This window comes from Pinus tabuliformis, chromosome J (genome assembly GCF_031772625.1).
Source record: "Pinus tabuliformis cultivar Carrire ecotype Pingquan chromosome J, CPIR1, whole genome shotgun sequence".
NCBI classification, from domain to species: Eukaryota; Viridiplantae; Streptophyta; class Pinopsida; order Pinales; family Pinaceae; genus Pinus; species Pinus tabuliformis.
In genome coordinates this window covers 218,556,516-218,574,920 of record NC_142295.1, presented here as the reverse complement: position 1 = coordinate 218,574,920, position 18,405 = coordinate 218,556,516, and the positions used below count along the sequence as shown (strand labels likewise).

Here is an 18,405-nt window from a genome sequence, read left to right as displayed (position 1 = left end):
AGGTAAGTGTTATTTTTAATAAGATGAAAATGACAGCAACGATGTGATATGAATTGTCTGTCTTTTGTTTCTAATAAGTCTTTTTTTGACTTATACAGAACCTGACCTAGTTAAGGGAACAATTGCTGCCTACCTAGAAGCTGACCAGTTAACTCTGGTATGAAGTAATAATGATCTATCATTAATTACCAATACATTTTTTATAACTATAATAATGTTCATCAACCTTGTGTTTGTAAATCCTGAAATTTTACTGTTGATATTGCTCTTGTCTCACATAGGTTCAACCAAAAGGTCTTTTTGGGGCATTGAGGGAGAGGGGATTGGGTGGATCACAATGTGGAGCTACTGCAGCCACTGTTGTCTTGCAACCTTTGAAAGGTTTGTTTCTTTCTAACACGCAAGGTCAAGTTGGTTTTGGTTTTAATGTCTGTACAAGAATGTAAATGTGAACTTCAGAAGCAATTTATGGATATTGGAATAATTTTTTGCAAGTTCCTAATTACTAAATTTCATGATTCCAGGTAGTCAAAAGATTTTGATTGCAGCAAATGTTGGGGATGCACGTGTTGTCCTTTCTCGAGGAGGTCAGGCAGTGCAGCTAACTTTTGATCACAAGGTGAGACTTCTAATTAGTTTGATGGGTTTATGAACAAGACCAGAATTATTATTAGCACCTTCGCTGAAATAGAACAAACGTTATATTTTGGATGTTTAGTATTATATTCTACACAAAGCAATCATGATAATATTGGCCTAACTTTATCACATCATACTTCATGCAATCATTAATTGTTCACCAACGGATACAATCTCTTCATATGCCATTTCCCCTAGAATCATTTCTGCAGTTTGGTCACTATGCTTTCTAGCTTAAGGTTTCTTATTTTCCCATTCTACATATATATTTTCCATAGAACTCATTCCTTTATCAAAGGCCATTCTCAAACTAAATATATTATTAAAAACAAACTACAATTACTCTACTAAGTACTAATATGTTAAAATTGGCAACTAGGGCCAAACTCCATGTGGGTCATTTTATTTATGGCAGTCGATATTTTTCTTGGATCCCTCTCATCGAGAGATGTAGGATTGATCTAAAGATCATCCGATTCTGATAAGTATTCATGGAGTTATGAATTTATTTGTGTTATAAGACAATTCGTTAAGGTCGGCCAACAACCAAATAAACCCCACATGTGTTCAACGTTTTAGCATAGAAGGAGATGTATTGAAAGTCATTTCTCACACACACTTCTATCTTTGTTTCTCTCCACCTGTCTTGGGTTTTAGTGGAAGAGAAATCTAGGAGTGGAAGCCCTAAACGTTGGAGGAAAGAAGACTAAGGGAGCTGCCCTAGAGGAGATGCCCTAGCCCTAGACGCAGTCAAAAGGAAGGCTCTATTCAGGTTTCTATAGCTATCAGCGGAAGCCCTAGACACTGTCAAAAGGCTGCCCTAACACAGACCTAAAGGATGCCCTAATGCAGTCCTAAAGGGTGCCCTAACGCAGTACTAAAGGCAGCCCTAAACGCTGTCCTAAAGGCAGCCCTAATGCATCCAAGAAGGCAGCCCAACGTATCCTAGGGCAGCCCTAACCTACGCTATCTCAAGGGTATCCTAGCCGCTGTTCAAATGAAGATAGATGCTGTCCTAAACATACCAACGATGCCCTAGCCGCAGGCATAAGGTGCCCTAGACACAGGCCTAATGCGGCTGAAAGGGAGGACCGTTTGAGGAGAGTTTGAGGGCTCTAACATGCCCAGGACAGCAGTGCTAGTAAAAGGGATAGCTGGGCTACATGGTGCTGCTAAGACACATGGGACAGCAGCAAGGTATGGCAAGGCTAAGGGGACAGCAGCAAGGTATAGTATGATAGTTAGGGACAACAACTACAACAATATATTTAGGCAGCAGTGGCAAGGGACCACTGCATAGTAAATGGGACAGCAAGATATGCTAAGATTAATGGGACAGCTAGGCATGGTGCTTGGTGAGAGAACAGTGGGACAATAAGCACTCATAGGAGCAACAATGGACAGCTGCATAGTAATTGGGACAGCAGCTAAGACATGGCAGCAAAGGCACAATTGGGACAGCAGCTAAGACATGGCAGCAAAGGCACAATTGTGATAGCAGCTAAGACATGGCAGCAAAGGCACAATTGGGACAACAAGTAACACATGGCAGCAAATGCACAATTGGGACAACAACTATGACATGGCAGCAAAGGCTACAATGGGACAGCAACAAACGCATGGTGCTGCAAACTCAATGGACAACAGCAAGGTGCAGTATGGCACATGGGACAGCTGTGGCAGCATGGTGCAACAATGGCACATGGGACAGCAGTGCAGCATAGGTGCAGCGGTATGATGTGTACAACATGGTCATGAGGTCTAGCATTGTGATGATGGGTGCAACATGGTGTAGCACTGTGAGGTACAACATGATGACGAGATGCAGCACAATGATAGGTGAAGGAGTCACCTTGGAGAATTAGTTGAAGCAGCATGTCTTCAACTGATCTCATGTATCATCTTCTTAGAGATGATCTATGCTCTTATCTAGATAAGTCAAAGTGTTGACTTCTGTTGTAAATGTACTCTCTCTCTCTCTCTCTCTCTCTCTCTCTACTGAACTATTAAAGAACATATAAGAAGAATTGATCAAGGGTCTCCCCACATTGAGGTTTGTCCTTGGCTAGCGCCACATCTTGTGTCCTCTTGTCTTGGCTTGTCTTCTGCGATTTATGTTTATGTTCTATCTGCAATTTACTTTTAATGTTGATGTGATTGCTAATCTGGAAAAGATATTGAACTAACTATGAAAATTGAAATAAATTGCTCTAAGCATAGAACATACCTAAAATTAACCTGGTATCAGAGCTGAGGTGAAGACAATGCCCAAGCAAGAGTGAAAGAGCAATCACCGAAGGCAGTTGAGAAAGGACAAAAGGATCAATGGATTCCTCATCCCTCTTTAAATTCGCCAAGGGTGAAGTCGAAGCAGAGAACATTATCAGAATGGCGCAGCGGAAGTTTTTGATGGCCTACCTAAAGACCACTTCATTGGGAAGTCCGAATCTAAGGGTGGAAAGAAAAACAAATGCCTTGTTTGTAATAAGTTCGTCCATTAAGCGAATGAGTGTCAGAATGGCAGGGACACATCTCTTGATGAAGATAGCAATCATTCCAGGGACATCTTCAATGATAGAGGGAAGGGAAGGTAATGCAGGTCATCAAGGAAACGACCGACTCTTCAAGAAAGCAAGGAACCCCAGGTATGAAGAATCAAATGTTGTTTCTGATAAGATAAAGAAGTGTTATCTTGTATTGGTCCTCTCCTTCAGATTCTGTGGGAATCTAGCTTATTGATTGTAGTGCTTCAAGGCACTTCATCGAATAGAAGGGTGCTCTCTCTAATTTGGTAGAGATGGAAACAATTGTGGGATTATACTTGGAGTCGACGCCACCTATCCCGGAAATGGTGTAGGGAATGTTACCCCTCAATTGAATGAGGGTAACTCGATTCATTTATAGAATCTCTTTTATGTACCTAATCACAAGAAGAACCTGGTGTCCATTTCGGCAATGGAAGTCAAAGGTTTTAAGGTGGCATTCATCGATGGAAAGGTACCTATTTAAAAATAGAATTTTGAAAGATGCTTTTTCTCATGGATTTAGGGTTGGCAATTTGTATCAAGTTGCAGGATGGTCCATTGGGGATCATGTCAATTTACATATCTCATCTATAACACCGGAGGTCTACTTATGGGGCCCTACCCGATGTAAGTCAGATGGTGACAGGGATGCCTGAATTCAAGAAGAACATGAAGGTACATGTTTGAGATGTATCGAAGGGAAATCTTACAAGGGGACCATTCCCCTCATGTAGCAGGTCCACAGGTTTGGAAAAACCCGAGGAGTTTGAGATTCATGATCGGGAATCTCATGTATATAGGTGGAAGAAAGCCCTCTATGGCTTGAAGCAAAACACCTCGGCGTAGTATGAGAGGATTGATAGCTATCTGATGCAACTGAGATTCACTAGGAATGAAAACAATCCAAACCATTGCTCGAAGGTTGTGGATGATAGACCTCTCATAACTACACCTTTTGAGGACGACCTATTTTTGACAGGTGTAGACCCTCTCATTTGCAGAAGTAAGAGGGAGTTGGATTTCGGATGTGGAATGGTAAACTGCAAGCTCGTGACTACCTCGAGGATCTTAACTTTTAGAAGTTATATGGTAGTGATGCTAGACCAGATTTGGGAAATGCCTCTGAGTTTCATAAACTCATTCGCGTTGATGTTCTTGGTGAACTTTTGTCCGAACATATGTTTTGCAGTTAGCATGATGAACTCATGTTTGGTTGAGCCTCACTGGATTGGTGCCAAGAATCTTCTGAGATATCTTTGGGGCACAATCTCTCATGGATGGAGATACATTGCCGGAAATGTGAAGCTGCATGATTATTCGAATGCTGACAAAGCAGGCAGTGTGGAGGATCTCAAGAGCACTTCTGAGTGTTGATTCTCTTTGGGTTCTGCTCAATATCTTGGATGAGCAGGAAGTAGAAGACGGTTGCTTTGAGCACCGCTGAGACTGAATACATAGCTACGAGTATGACCTCGTGTGAAGCTGCCTAGTTGCGGGATCTCTTCAGTGAGACATTTGTACACATGATGGATACCACCGTGATATTCTATGTCAGCCAGGGGGGGATTTGATTGTTGAGGAATCCCGTATTCTATGATTGCTCTAGCATATAGACATCAGATGCTACCTTATCTGGGATATGGTACATCGATGAGCGAGGAGGTTCTATTGCATTGAGATTGATGTACAGGTCGCATACATTTTGTCTAAGCCTCGGGGAAAGGTCAAATTTGTGACTCTCTCGAACGACTTGGAGTCGTTGAGAGACCCTCTTATGAGGGCCATGCATGATGCATGCATTGTGCTCTGGGAGCTCCGGGGGGCTTGGGGTACTGCCTGGAGAAACAAGCAACCATAGGGCGACTCACCCTCCCCTAATGGTGCGTTGTGTATAGGGTGAATGGTTCAGCCTTCCCCTGTGATACCTCATGGCGACTTAGGGACAGGATGAGTGGTTCTCCTATCGAGGCATCCTACCCATGCAGTCTGGGACTCATGGGAAGTACCTCTCATCTGGTCAATGAGCAGGGAAATGGGGTTAGGGACCATAGTAGTACTATCGATGGACGCATCGTTGTATCTACCATACTCCCTATGCTAGGATGACCTCCATTGATCTGGGATCAATGAAACTGATCTAGGATCGATATGAGTGGTTTGAAACACTCTCTTGTGATATTCTGGGATCAACAAAACTGACTTCGGGTCAGTAGAGAATGGTATGAGACATTCTCAATCAATTCTTCTTCTTCTCGGTTCAGCAGAGCATAGCAGAGCAGAGTAGTGCAGGGCACTGATGGCAGAGATAGTACACTCAGACATATGGATCAGCGGATGGAGTGCTCCCTAGTTGAGAGGGAGTGTTAAAATTGGCAACTAGGGCCAAACTCCATGTGGGACATCTTATTTATGGAAGATGATATTTTTCTTGGATCCCTCTCATCAAGAGGTGTAGGATTGATCTAAAGATCATCCAATTCCGATAAATATTCATGGAGTTATGAATTTATTTGTGTTATAAGACAATTCGTCAAGGTTGGCCAACAACCAAATAAACCTCACATGTGCTCAACGTTTTAGTATAAAAGGAGATGACTTGAGAGTCATTTCTCACACACACTTCTATCTTGATTTCTCTCCAATTGTCTTGGGTTTTAGTGGAAGAGGAATCTAGGAGTGGAAGCCCTAGACGTTGGAGGAAAGAAGACTAAGGGAGCCACCCTAGAGGAGATGCCCTAGCCCTAGACGCAGTCAAAAGGAAGGCTCTACGCATGTTTCTATAGCTGTCAATGGAAGCCCTAGACACTGTCAAAAGGCTGCCCTAACGCAGTCCTAAAGGCTGCCCTAACGCAGTACTAAAGGAAGCCCTAAACGCTGTCTTAAAGGCAACCCTAACGCATCCAAGAAGGCAACCCTAATGCTATCCTAAGGCAGACCTAACCTACGCTATCTCAAGGGTATCCTAGCCGCTGTTAAGATGAAGATAGACACTGTCCTAAACATACCAATGATGCCCTAGCCACAGGCATAAGGTGCCCTAGGTGCAGGCCTAATGCGGCTGAAAGGGAGGACTGTTTGAGGAGAGTTTGAAGGCTCTAACATGCCCAGGACAACAGTGCTAGTAAAGGGGACAACTGGGCTACATGGTGCTGCTAAGACACATGGGATAGCATCAACGTATGGCAAGGCTAAGGGGACAACAACAAGGTATAGTATGATAGTTAGGGACAACAACTACAACAATATATTTAGGCAACAGTGGCAAGGGACAACTTCATAGTAAATGGGACAACAAGATATGCTAAGATAAATGGGACAGCTAGGCATGGTGCTTGGTGCAACAAACAATGGGACATCAAGCACTCATAGGAGCAGCAATGGACAGCTAAGACATGGCAGCAAAGGCACAATTGGGACAACAGCTAAGACATGGCAACAAAGGCACAATTGGGACAACAACTAAGACATGGCAACAAAGGCACAATTGGGACAACAACTATGACATGGCAGCAAAGGCTACAATGGGACAACAACAAAAGCATGGTGCTGCAAACTCAATGGACAGTAGCAAGGTGTAGTATGGCACATGGGACAGTTGTCGCAGCATGGTGCAACAATGGCACATGGGACAACAGTGCAGCATAGGTGTAGCAGTATGGTGTGTACAACATGGTCATGAGGTCCAACATTGTGGTGATGGGTGCAACATGGTGTAGCACGGTGAGGTGCAGCATGATGACGAGATGCAACACAATGATAGGTGAAGGAGTCACCTTGGAGAATCAGTTGAAGCAACATGTCTTCAACTGATCTCATGTATCATCTTCTTAGAGATGATCTATGCTTTTATCTAGATAAGTCAAAGTGTTGACTTCTATTGTAAATGTACTCTCTCTCTCTGCTGAACTATTGAAGAACATATAAGAAGAATTGATCAAGGGTTTCCCCACATTGGGGTTTGTCTCTAGTTAGCACCACATCTTGTGTCCTCTTGTCTTGGCTTGTCTTCTGCGATTTATGTTTATGTTCTATCTGCAGTTTACTTTAATGTTGATGTGATTGCTAATTTGGAAAATATATTGAGCTAACTACGAAAATTGAAATAAATTGCTCTAAGCATAGAAAAAACCTAAAATTAACATAATCACTTACAAGTGAAATCAAAATTATATGAATTCTGTGGAATGTCTACTAAATGTTGAAGTTTCTCATTTTACTTAGTTAGAAACCGTCCATGCACTTTATCTGATTTATTCCTACCTACTTGTTATCTTCCTTAACAAGTTATTTACAATGTAAATACTGAAAATAAACACTAGTGCATGCTCAAAATATTATAGATCAACAACTAAAAGAAACAAGAACAAACACGCCACATGACACCATTATTTTGGACTAATGTCCCAGAAAAACCCAATGTGGGAAAACCGGTGCAACTATCTGAGGGTTTTCTTATTAAGCAATATCAGAGTACAATCTGGGTGCCGAAACTGGCCTACCCAATAGAGAATTTCCTTAGTAGTAATACCTCTTGGTTTCTGACAAATCTACTGGCTGAAACCCCGAATAATCCTTCCGGCAGCTACTCAGCAGCAATCTTCCCCAAAAACCCTAGCGTCTGCCCAATCTGGACTGCGTCAGCCTCCTTAGCCTAGCGCTGGCACTGTGTCAGTCTATCTTGGCCTGCGTCAGCCCGAGGAGGCCTTGCGTCAGCTCTCTGAGCCTCTGCGTAAGCTACGCTGGCCCCTCTGGTGCTCTGTGCAACACTTAGCTGCCTCTGCGTGAGCACTGGTTGCTCCTGCGTCTCTCTCTCTGGCTACTCTGCTGCTATCTCAACACTATCTCTGCCTCTTAGTCTCTCTGCACACATCTCGTCCCAAGGTGGAAGTGTTCCTTTGCTCAGTATACTCTGGACAAACACTTCCCAGTCTTTTGAGATAGCATTTAGGGCTGTCCTCACCATTAGCTCCTGATCCATTGTCGCCCCTATAGCAATCAACTGATCTCGGATCTCATTCAGTCCTCCGAGGAAGGTGTCAATTGACTGTCCCTTCTTCATCTGATACGACCTCATCTGATTCTCGAGCAGCATTCTTCTCTGCACAGAAGTATTCTGATACAGCTTCTTGAGAGCCTCCCACATCTCAAATGTTGTTTCCTTCTTGGCTATATGTGGTACCACATGATCCTTGACCCCATCAAGGATAATGCACTTGGCCCTTGCCATCGCCTCTTCGTTCCTGTCATTATCATTGGGGTCGACTGGGACATCTATTACATTCATGGTGAAGTTCTTGACACGATTCCTGTCAAGCACTGATAAGATTCTAGCCTTCCAGACTACGAAGTTCGATGCTTCGTCTAGTCTATCCTAGTCTCTTACCCCGTGTAGTCCATGATGCTCCTCTACTTCCCTCCTGGAATTTCTCTGTTCGACTCCTCTGAGTCTCTACTTCCCATCTGGAAGTTCTCTTCTGGACTCCCTCTAAGTCTTGATTTCCCTCCTAGAAATCCTTCTATCTCTTGTTGAGATGCCCCCTACTTTGATCTACTTGTGCAACTGCACTTCTGATCCAGGTTCCTCGGCTAGAAACCCTCGGTAACAACTCCTCTGGCCCTGCTTTGTCAGGTACTGTTCTGACTACAGTACCTCACCAACTCCACTTTGCAATATTCCTGCAACCTTCTAGACCCCAGCAACTGCCTCTTTGTGAACTGCGTCAGCCCCTCTGCCTCACGCTGGCTCTGCGTCACCCCAGATGGGTCTGCGTCAGCCCTGGGATGCCCTGCGTCAGCCCTTTGGCCATCTGCATCAGCAACGCTGGCCTTTCTGGGGCTTTGCGCAGCTCCCGGATTCCTCTGCGTGGCCCTGGCTGGTTCTGCGTCACACTTCTTGGCTTCTACGCTGCTAGAAACAACCTTTGTAACCTCGGGACCGCTGTTACCTCGAGACAACTGTTTTCTGTTGCTATTGCTTCGCTCGGCTGATGTCTCTTAGTCCTCCTGTGATTTGCAATCACCCTCTGATACCATGTTGAAGTTTCTAATTTTACTTAGTTAGAAACCCTCCATGCACTTTATCTGATTTATTCCTACCTACTTGTTATCTTCCTCAACAAGTTATTTACAATGTAAATACTGAAAATAAACATTAGTGCATGCTCAACATATTACAGATCAACAACTAAAAGAAACAAGAACAAGCACACCACATGACACCATTATTTTTGGACTAATGTCCTTGAAAAAACCCAATGTGGGAAAACCAATGCAGCTATATGAGGGTTTTCTTATTAGGCAATATCATAGTACAATCTAGGTGCCGAAACTGGCCTACCCAATAGAGAATTTCCTTAGCAGTAATACCTCTTAGTTTCTGACAAATCTACTGGCTGAAACGCCGGATAATCCTTCCGGCAGCTACTCAGCACCAATCTGCCCCAGAAACACCAACGTGCCCCAATTTGGACTGCGTCAGCCTCTCCTAGCCCAGCGCTGGCACTATGTCAGCCTATCTTGGCCTGTGTTAGCCCCAGGAGGCTCTGCGTCAGCTCTCTGAGCCTCTGCGTCAGCTACGCTGGCCCCTCTGGTGCTCTGTGCAACACTTCGCTGCCTCTGCGTGGCCCTGCGTGAGCACTGGCTGCTCCTGTGTCTCTCTCTTTGGTTGCTCTGCTGCTATCCCGACACTATCTCCGCCTCTCTATCTCTCTGTACTCAATGCCCCTCAGTTGCTCTCCTGATCATTGATTCTATCTCTCTTAGCAAACCCTGCTCTAGAGAATAGAATGACTGATCACTCTGGTGTGTTCTCCAACTGACCCTCAAGCCTCCTCTTATACTTTTTTCGTTGGTCCATTAACGTCTGAGATTAAATCTCTAATCAACGGCTAAGATTATATTTGGCTTGATCCATGACTTTTGGAACCTTCTAACCTAGTTTTATATTAATACCCATTAATATTTTATTTTTCCTAAGTTTAGACTTAGGAACTCCATTAAAAATATTAATTATTTTACTATCTCCCAAACCGGCTAGAATCTACCCAAACCATTTCTGAGTCTTGGAGATCTCATATGTGCCAACCTCTCCACCAAATTTCGTGGCTAGAGCACATTCGATGCTACCCCAAATCAACACTAAAACCCATTAACACTTGGTAAGAGTATAAGGTATTACATATATATAGATATAGTGGGTGTGTCAAAGTTTTACACTATAAAGCAGTGTTGATAATATCGTCGAGATATCGATGATTTTCGGAAATATCGCAATATTTTCAGTGAGCTGAAATATCACCGAAATCTCGGCAAAGTATCGCACGAAGATAGAAAAAATCGTTGGACAGGCTGGGCCGCAGCTAGAAAAGGGAATTTGGTCATTTCATTTGCTCATTTTGGTTTCTGAGTCTTGGAGAAGGAAGGGGAAGAGCTTTGTGGTGGTTGTCAAGGAGGGATTGAGGATCAAACAACCATTATCACCACCAACTAAGAATTTTTTGTGGATCAAAGATTGAAGAACAGTGAGACAAACTTCATTTCTTCCATTAACAGGTATGTTCTTAAAAACCCTTATGTTAATGATTTTTTTCATAGATTTAGGGTTATGCTTGCTTGCCTCTTTGCCTACCAACATTTTGCTTCTTTGTTTTTTTCAATGTTCCACCAAGCTTTCGGGGCGAGGGAGCGAGGATACGCGGGAGCGATCTATGCAAAATCTCCCCACCAATTTTTAGGAAATGTGGGGGGATGTCAGGATCTTAAAAACTTATAAATATAAAATATAATTTAATAATTTATAAATTGAGTCCACTATGACAATTGGGTTTGAATTGAAAAGCTGCAAAGCATGATCATTGATATGAATATAATTATCTAATATCATATAATAATAAATTTAAAATTCTAATTTATTATCATACATCATACATTATGATTAAAGTTTAAACCATATTGATGTTCCACTTCCTACTATGAACATTGAATACTGAACAATGAACAGTGAATATTGACATAAAATTATAAAAGTCAAGTCTGATACATCATACATCAAGAGTCAAAATTTTATAGAATTATAAAAGACTAAAGTCAAGTCTGATACATCAAGAGTCAAAATTTTATAGAGTCAGAATAACATAAGAACATCAACATATCAAAAGATAAACGAGCATAGTTTTGCTTAAGCCTCAAGGTAATGCCCCACTAGTCTCTGGATCCAGCTGCTGCATGAATAAATTAGGATCAACCATATGGTCTATATCACCATCTGAATTTGAATCACTAGCATTCTCAAATATGCTATGTGGCACACCAACCAACCCCATCTGTCTCTCATCAAGTCTCTCCTCCATATCTACCTGTGCATCATCCTCTGGATCAACATCCCATCGTGTTGTTGGTCCCTTCAAATACTTAGGTGTCTTCCTATGCTCAATACGTAGGGCACTGTGCACAACAACTAACTTCTCTGCTCTTTTAGAGGTAAGCTTGTTCATCTTGATAGAGTGGATGAAGCTATATGTGGACCAATTCCTCTCTGCTGCAGAGGAACTAGCAATCTGAGACAACAAACGCATAGCTAGATCTTTGAGCTCTGGAGCACCATCCCCATGCATCCTTCACTAACCAATCGGGTCATCTTGGGCTAGATCTATGCGATCTGCCCGAGCACCACGTGTGTTGAAGGGGCCAATAGGAGATGCAAACTGAACAAACTGTCTTTGAAATCTTGACCCCTCCTCCTCACTGTACATCTTTGCAATTGCATCTAGGAAGCCATTCTTTACCTCTGGATCATCATCAATAGGAGCCATCCTCCCAGGTCTCTCAACATACCATTTTGGGTTTAATGCATATGCTGCCATGTGCAAAGGTGTGTTCATATGATCCCACCTACGCTGAATGATGGGTTGAATCTAGGAAGTATAGAACTCTAATGAGGGCTCCCTCTGCTAAATGGCTACTTTCACACGACCCAACATGCTATCAAAGGTCTCATAGATTTCTCCAAGACTAGGAGCATCTGAATTGGTGTAATGAATGACCTTCACAATAGGGCCCAAGAATGATACCAAATAAGAACAATCTGCCTACCAATCATTGTCCAACACCTAAAGCTTGACCTTCTTTCTCGTGTTTGTCTTTGATTCTGACCACCTTCCCCACTCTGAACTCACAACCAAGGATTGTAGAGGTGCTTGTACCTCTATCATCCTCTCCAATAAGAGAAAATAGCTAGCATATCTAGTATCAGTGGGCTTGAGGAATTCCTTCCTCGTGTGAGCCCTTTACATAGCCAAGGAGGTGTGGTGGTTGCAGAGAAACATCTGCACATCTCTTGCCGCTATCACCAAGTCTTATATCCACTGAGTCTTGCCAATGTCTTTCAGTGCATTATTGAGTGCATGCACACAACAAGGAGTCCAAAAAATATGTTGATACCTGTTTTGAATCAATAACCCAGCTGATATACAAATTGATGCTGCATCTGTCACAACCTGCACCACACTATCAGGCCCAACATCCTCTATAGCTTCTCGAAGAAGCTCAAATTGGAAAGATGCATCCTTGTGCTTTCCAGAACAGTCAAGAGCTTTAAGAAAGAATGGACCTTATGAAGATGTCACTATGATGTTGATTAGTGGGCGTTTTCGGATGTCAGTCCATCCATCGATAACAATAGAGCAACCAAACCTCAACCATGTTTGTCTCATTCTCTCTTTCTGCACATTAATTTTGGACAGTTGTCTATCTAAAATTATTGTTCGTAGTTTATGTTCTTCGGGTGGTACATATAAAGGCCCTATTTTTGCAATTGCTTGGACCATTTCCTTGTAATAAGGAGAACGAACAACATGGAAGGGAATTCCATTGGCAAAAAGAAATTTTCCAATTGCATCATTTGTGTCATCTCGATCTAGAATGTTGTACATCCCAGACACTGTACCACCCATTGCACAAGAACGAGATGCACCAGTAAAAACCTTTGTCTTTTTTGATGAAGCACTGGATGGAGGAATATTTGTGGATGGATCAACATGTCTGCTAGAAAACAATCATTTTCCAGTGGCTGCCCTTTCTAGCCTCCAAAGTTGCTCTCTTTGCGCTGAATTCAGGTTCTTTGAGGGACACATATTGACTCCTTCACTTGTAATAGCCAAAATGTGTTACTTCACCCTAGTATCGCTGCCAACAAAGTGATGCCCACAAATATTGCAGACCCAATCACGTGAGCCACCACCAACTTTTGGATTATTTTTCGGCAGTCTGGTTGCATAGATTAGAAGTGGTTTTAGAGGATTAAATGTCCCCTTTGCAAATTTTTCTAGCTCTCTTGGTGGGCCTCCAGAATCTACACCATGCCTATTCTGGTATCTTGCCCCCTTGTGACCGCTTTCAACTTCTTCTTGTGCATCTTGTGGCTCACTACCACTGTAGCTGTAGTCACTGTTCCCAGAAGAAGTCTGACTCTGACTCATAGTTGTAAGTTGTAAGTTGAATGACAAATCAAAATGTAGGTTGCAACCTGTAATGAAAATAAAAAAAATTTAAAAACATTACACAGGCTGACTAATACACAGGCTAGTAGCTACAACACACACATTGAACATTGAATTTTCTTTTTTAAATTTACAAGAAAAAAATAAAATTAATACACAGTCAAAAGTTCTAAAAATTTTTAAAAATTAAAATTTACAAAAAAGGTTTCTATTTTTTTTTTTTGAACACAGTCAAAACTGAAAAAAATGTGGAAAAAAAATAAAAAACACAGCCTAAAAAATTAAAACACAGTCAAGACTTCTTACATGGGTCTAAAAAATAAAAAAAAAATAAAGTTTACAAAAAAGAAATTGAAAAAAACAGTCAAGTTTCTAATTTTCTAGAAATACAGTAAGTTAAAAAAAAAAAAATTAAAAAAATGAAAAAAAAACGCAGCTACAGAATTACAAAAATAATGAAAAAAATTTACAAACAACAGTGTAGGTACTTACCTAAGAGGCAGCAGTCAATGTTTAGGTAGGTGACACTGGACAGCGTTCCGCGGACCTGAATGGCGACGTACCGGTGGACTGCTGCTCGATGGGGAGGAGTGCTGCGACAAACCGGTGGACTGCTGCTCGACGGGGAGGAGTGCTGCGACGGACCGGTGGACCGTTGCTCGATGGGGAGTGCTGCTCGACATATGGTGGACTGCTACTCACGGGAGGAACGCTGCTCGACGGGAGGACTGTGCTCGACCAGTGGACTGCTGCTTGATGGAGTAGTGAGGAGCAAATGGTGTGAGGGCGCAGAACTAAGTTACTTAGTTATATTAAAAGTTTAAAACCCTACGTAATTACTAATAGTATGCTGCCAAATTAACAATTAATTAAATTTTATTTATATTAAAACTTAGTTATTTTAGAATTTAACTTAAATTTTAGTTTTAAACCATTTTTTTTTTTAAATCATGCCCCTCGTCCCCCCTCGACCCCCCATGACCCCCCTCGTCCCCCTTTTCAGAAATGACTCCTCAGGACAGGGAAACGACCCCCTGGCATGTCCCCTTACGTACTTTGATTTTTGGGAGCGTGGGGAAACGACCCCTTCTCGTCCCCAAGTCCCCAGAGCGCGGGGGAGGTAGGAAACTAGACCCTTGGTGTGCGGGGGGGGGCGAGTCCCTGTGGAACACTGGAACTTTTTTTCCATTTGCTATGATTTTCATGCCCATGAACCAATGCAAGGGTTTTCTCCATATTTGGACAACAAGCTTCATTTTTTTTTAACTTTCTTATGCACCCTCTTATTGCCATTTTTCATTCACATTGCAAATAATGTAGTAAAAAAAATATTTTAAAAATGAGGTGGTTATTACTTATTATTTTTTGTGTTGGGGTTTTTAATGCCAATTTTTTGTTTTTTTGGTGCCCTACATTTGAATTATTTCACTACAAATATGCCAAAAGCCTTGGACACATTTTGGGAGTATGGGGAGCCTGATGGTGGGACAAATTGGGCATATCTATCATGCAAATTGTGTGGGACCAAGATGGCAGGAGGGGTTACGTGATTGAAATACCATCTGGCTAGACTCCCTGGACATGATGTAATGCCTTGTATGGTTTCTAGTGCGGAGGTTATACAAAAATCTCTTGAAGCAATTGATGAAAAAGACAAAAAGATAGTTGCTAGGGAGAGGGCATTGATCTCAGATAGATAGCTGCTAGTTTTATTTGTTTTGCTACATATAAGTTTATAACTCATGATGATGAGATACTTTTATATATGTGATTTTATTTTGTATTGGTTCTCCACATTTGAGTCTTTAATTGGACAATTATCAGGGATCAACAAGATTTAGTATCACCTTTAATGTATCATTTTTTTTGGTAGGTAAGCACCCACGAGGGATTTGAACCAGTTTATCACAAGGAGTGCCTTAATAGTGCACCCATTCACCGTCAATCCAAAGCCTCGTGGGCGCTTTAATGTATCATTTTTATTTTACATTCACTACATCATATATATTAGTGATTTCTTCATATTTATGTGCCAGTGTGTTTATTTCATGTTGTTATTGCTTTATATATTTAAAAATCTGAAAATAAATGAATATATTATGCATTTTTTATGTTTGCCGATATTTTGTCGAAATTTTCGCCGATAAGATGTGTTTTGGACCCTCGCCGATATTTTGCCGACACTGATATTTTCAACACTGCTATAAAGTGAAAAAGAGAAAAATATCACAAAGTATTGTTTGAAGCAATATGCAAATGGAAACCCAAGAAGGCAGTGGTAATAAAAAAGATTAGATATTAGATACCATGATCATGCAATCCCATTGTTGCCACAAAATCTAGCAAGCCTCATGAGAAGACTCACCAGAAAAGGGATAGACTATATGGCAACAATAAGGGTTGTCACTATCACCTTACCAACCTTACTTTGATGTTTAGTGGGATTTCAACCACAAGGGAGGCTTCCCTATGCCACCTACAAGGTATTCTAATACTATGATTCTAGGTGACTTATTTTGGAGGCCTAGAGATAGATTAAGGGCTTGGCACGACCTAAGATGACCAAGATATTCAAGACTAGCGTTCAAGCTCTCTAAGGCTATACCTATGACAAGGTTGCTATAAGTTAGGTTTGATTGATGTTCTTTATTAGGGCATGCAATGGCATATAGCAGCCTTAGAAAAATCCTTAAAATGATCTTCAACAAGAAAGGAACCAAGGATTTCCAATAGAGACTAGGGCTAATGCAAACAAGAGGGTTTTAAGGTTGTTAGATGTGTGTAACAACAATAAATAAAGATGACATTATCCCTTTTAGGGCATGCAAGATGACTTATGATGCTAGATTTTGTTTCTACAAGGTTTGTATTGTAACGGCCCATCTAAACTAATCCACTATATAAAGTTTCAAACTTTATAATAAAACAAATGTGATGAATTTTAAATAATAAATTTATTTAAGTTTTATAAATATCATTAAAAAAAAAAAAACTTTATAAAATATAATTCTAAACTTCATAAAATATATATATATTAAACTTTATAAATATATAAATTAACTTTATAAAATATAATTATAAATTAAACTTTGTAAAATATAAGTTAACTTTATAAAACTAAATTATATAAAACAAGGACCCTTATACAAGGGGGACGTTTAATTCCAACAAGATATATATCAGAGCGCACAAGACAGCAGAGAGAGAACCGCAATGCGTAGAAGGCGTGTCGGGACAAGGGAAGGCGGTGGTTGCATGCTGGAGGGCGGCCACCGCCAGGCCCGTGGTTAAAACCGGGATTTTGAACGGAGAAGGGGGGGAGAAATTCAGCAGTGAAACCAGAGGAGGAATTCAGCAGTGAGAGAGATTTGCTATTGGAAGAGCTTTAATCCGTCTGAGGTTCTGGGCACGGGGGACAGTGGGCTTCTGTGAGAAGCTTGCTGGATTGAGTAGCCAGCCTCTGCTCAATCAGGCTGGGCGGAATTGGTCTCCCTGGGTAATTGGAGCTCAACATCAACAGTATCGTCAACTGCACGGGAACAGTATCGTCAACTGCACGGGATCAGCTAGCAGTTCAGGTAAGTGCAAATTAAGTTTTTATGCTTCCTGTTTTCCAGTTTATGAGTATTTACATGTTTCCTGTTTTCCAATTTATGGGCATTACACATGGTATCAGAGCCGCGTTCAAACCCTTTGGGACCTCACAGGCCCTACACAGCTAGAATTTCGTATAAACCTCTGTTTGAGCGTATAAACGGCTGTCTGAGCGTCTGTCTGACGGCTAGAATTTCAAATGTCTGGTTAAGTGAGCGATGTGTCTTTTTAAATGTTGGGAGGGAAACCTTAATTCACTCCGCCTTGTCCAGTAATGGCGGAATCATCGATTCTTTAATGAATTTCTTCAGTATCTGTGCATTCGGAACGCAGTGCTCTTCGAATATTTTTATGATATTCGATAGTCAATTTACTTCTCTGCCGCCGACCATACCGCTTGCCTTAATTCAATCTTCGCTGGAGATTGGAGGCCGACTTTTAAAATTTCCGAGTTGATTGCGCGTAGTTCTGTGGCAGCCCTTTTCGTTTCATTGGGAACGAAGGGAATGATCGTGAGTCTTAATCTTCTTAGAGACTTCGCAATCGATACAGACTGAAAGACGTATTCTGGTTAGCGTCATAATGCCTTGGGAATCATCATGGAAAGTAAAATTTTAAGGGCCAACGAGCACGGCAACGGAATCGTTAGATTAGGTATTTGCGGGGAAGTTAAGAGCTCTGTTGACTTCAGCTCAAACAAGTTTCCAACAGGCAGTCTGGCAGTTGAAGAGAGTCACATCAAAACCAGTTCATGGGCTCAGAGACAGGATTGGCAGAATACAGATTTCTATGCAAACTCTGCATCAGATGACATGATAATTCTTCAACACGGGAATGGTTCTGGGAACGATTCAAGCAGTAGCACTGTCTTGACTGGGAGCTCAAAAATTGATTCGATTGTAGATAATTCAAAAGATACCGGGAAGGCAGTCGTAGTTTCTACTGAAGCTAGTGGATCAGGATTTGCTCATGTTCTGACTGATGAGTCGTTATGTCATTCCTTCACGGAATCAAATCTGGAATTATCTGCCAAAGGACAAAAAAAAAAACGATAACAATGCCTAATTTTCGTTACAGCAGATTCAAGCCAATCTATACCAGAGCTCCTATCTTGCAAAGGCTGAAACCCAATAATGGATTTCAATCCGCAA

The 18,405-nt window shown here is 41.6% G+C and overlaps 1 protein-coding gene across 4 annotated transcripts in view; it reads left to right on the top strand.

The window, feature by feature from the left end:
• LOC149226486 (putative protein phosphatase 2C 45) overlaps positions 1-18,405 on the top strand; it is a 619,029-nt gene that overhangs the window by 233,453 nt on the left and 367,171 nt on the right. For all 4 annotated transcript variants that reach the window (XM_089375302.1, XM_089375299.1, XM_089375301.1 and 1 more), the window contains 3 exons: positions 99-157; positions 282-381; positions 525-619. In XM_089375302.1, coding sequence (XP_089231428.1) covers positions 99-157; positions 282-381; positions 525-619 — 254 coding nt within the window. The remainder of the gene's footprint in view (positions 1-98; positions 158-281; positions 382-524; positions 620-18,405) is intronic.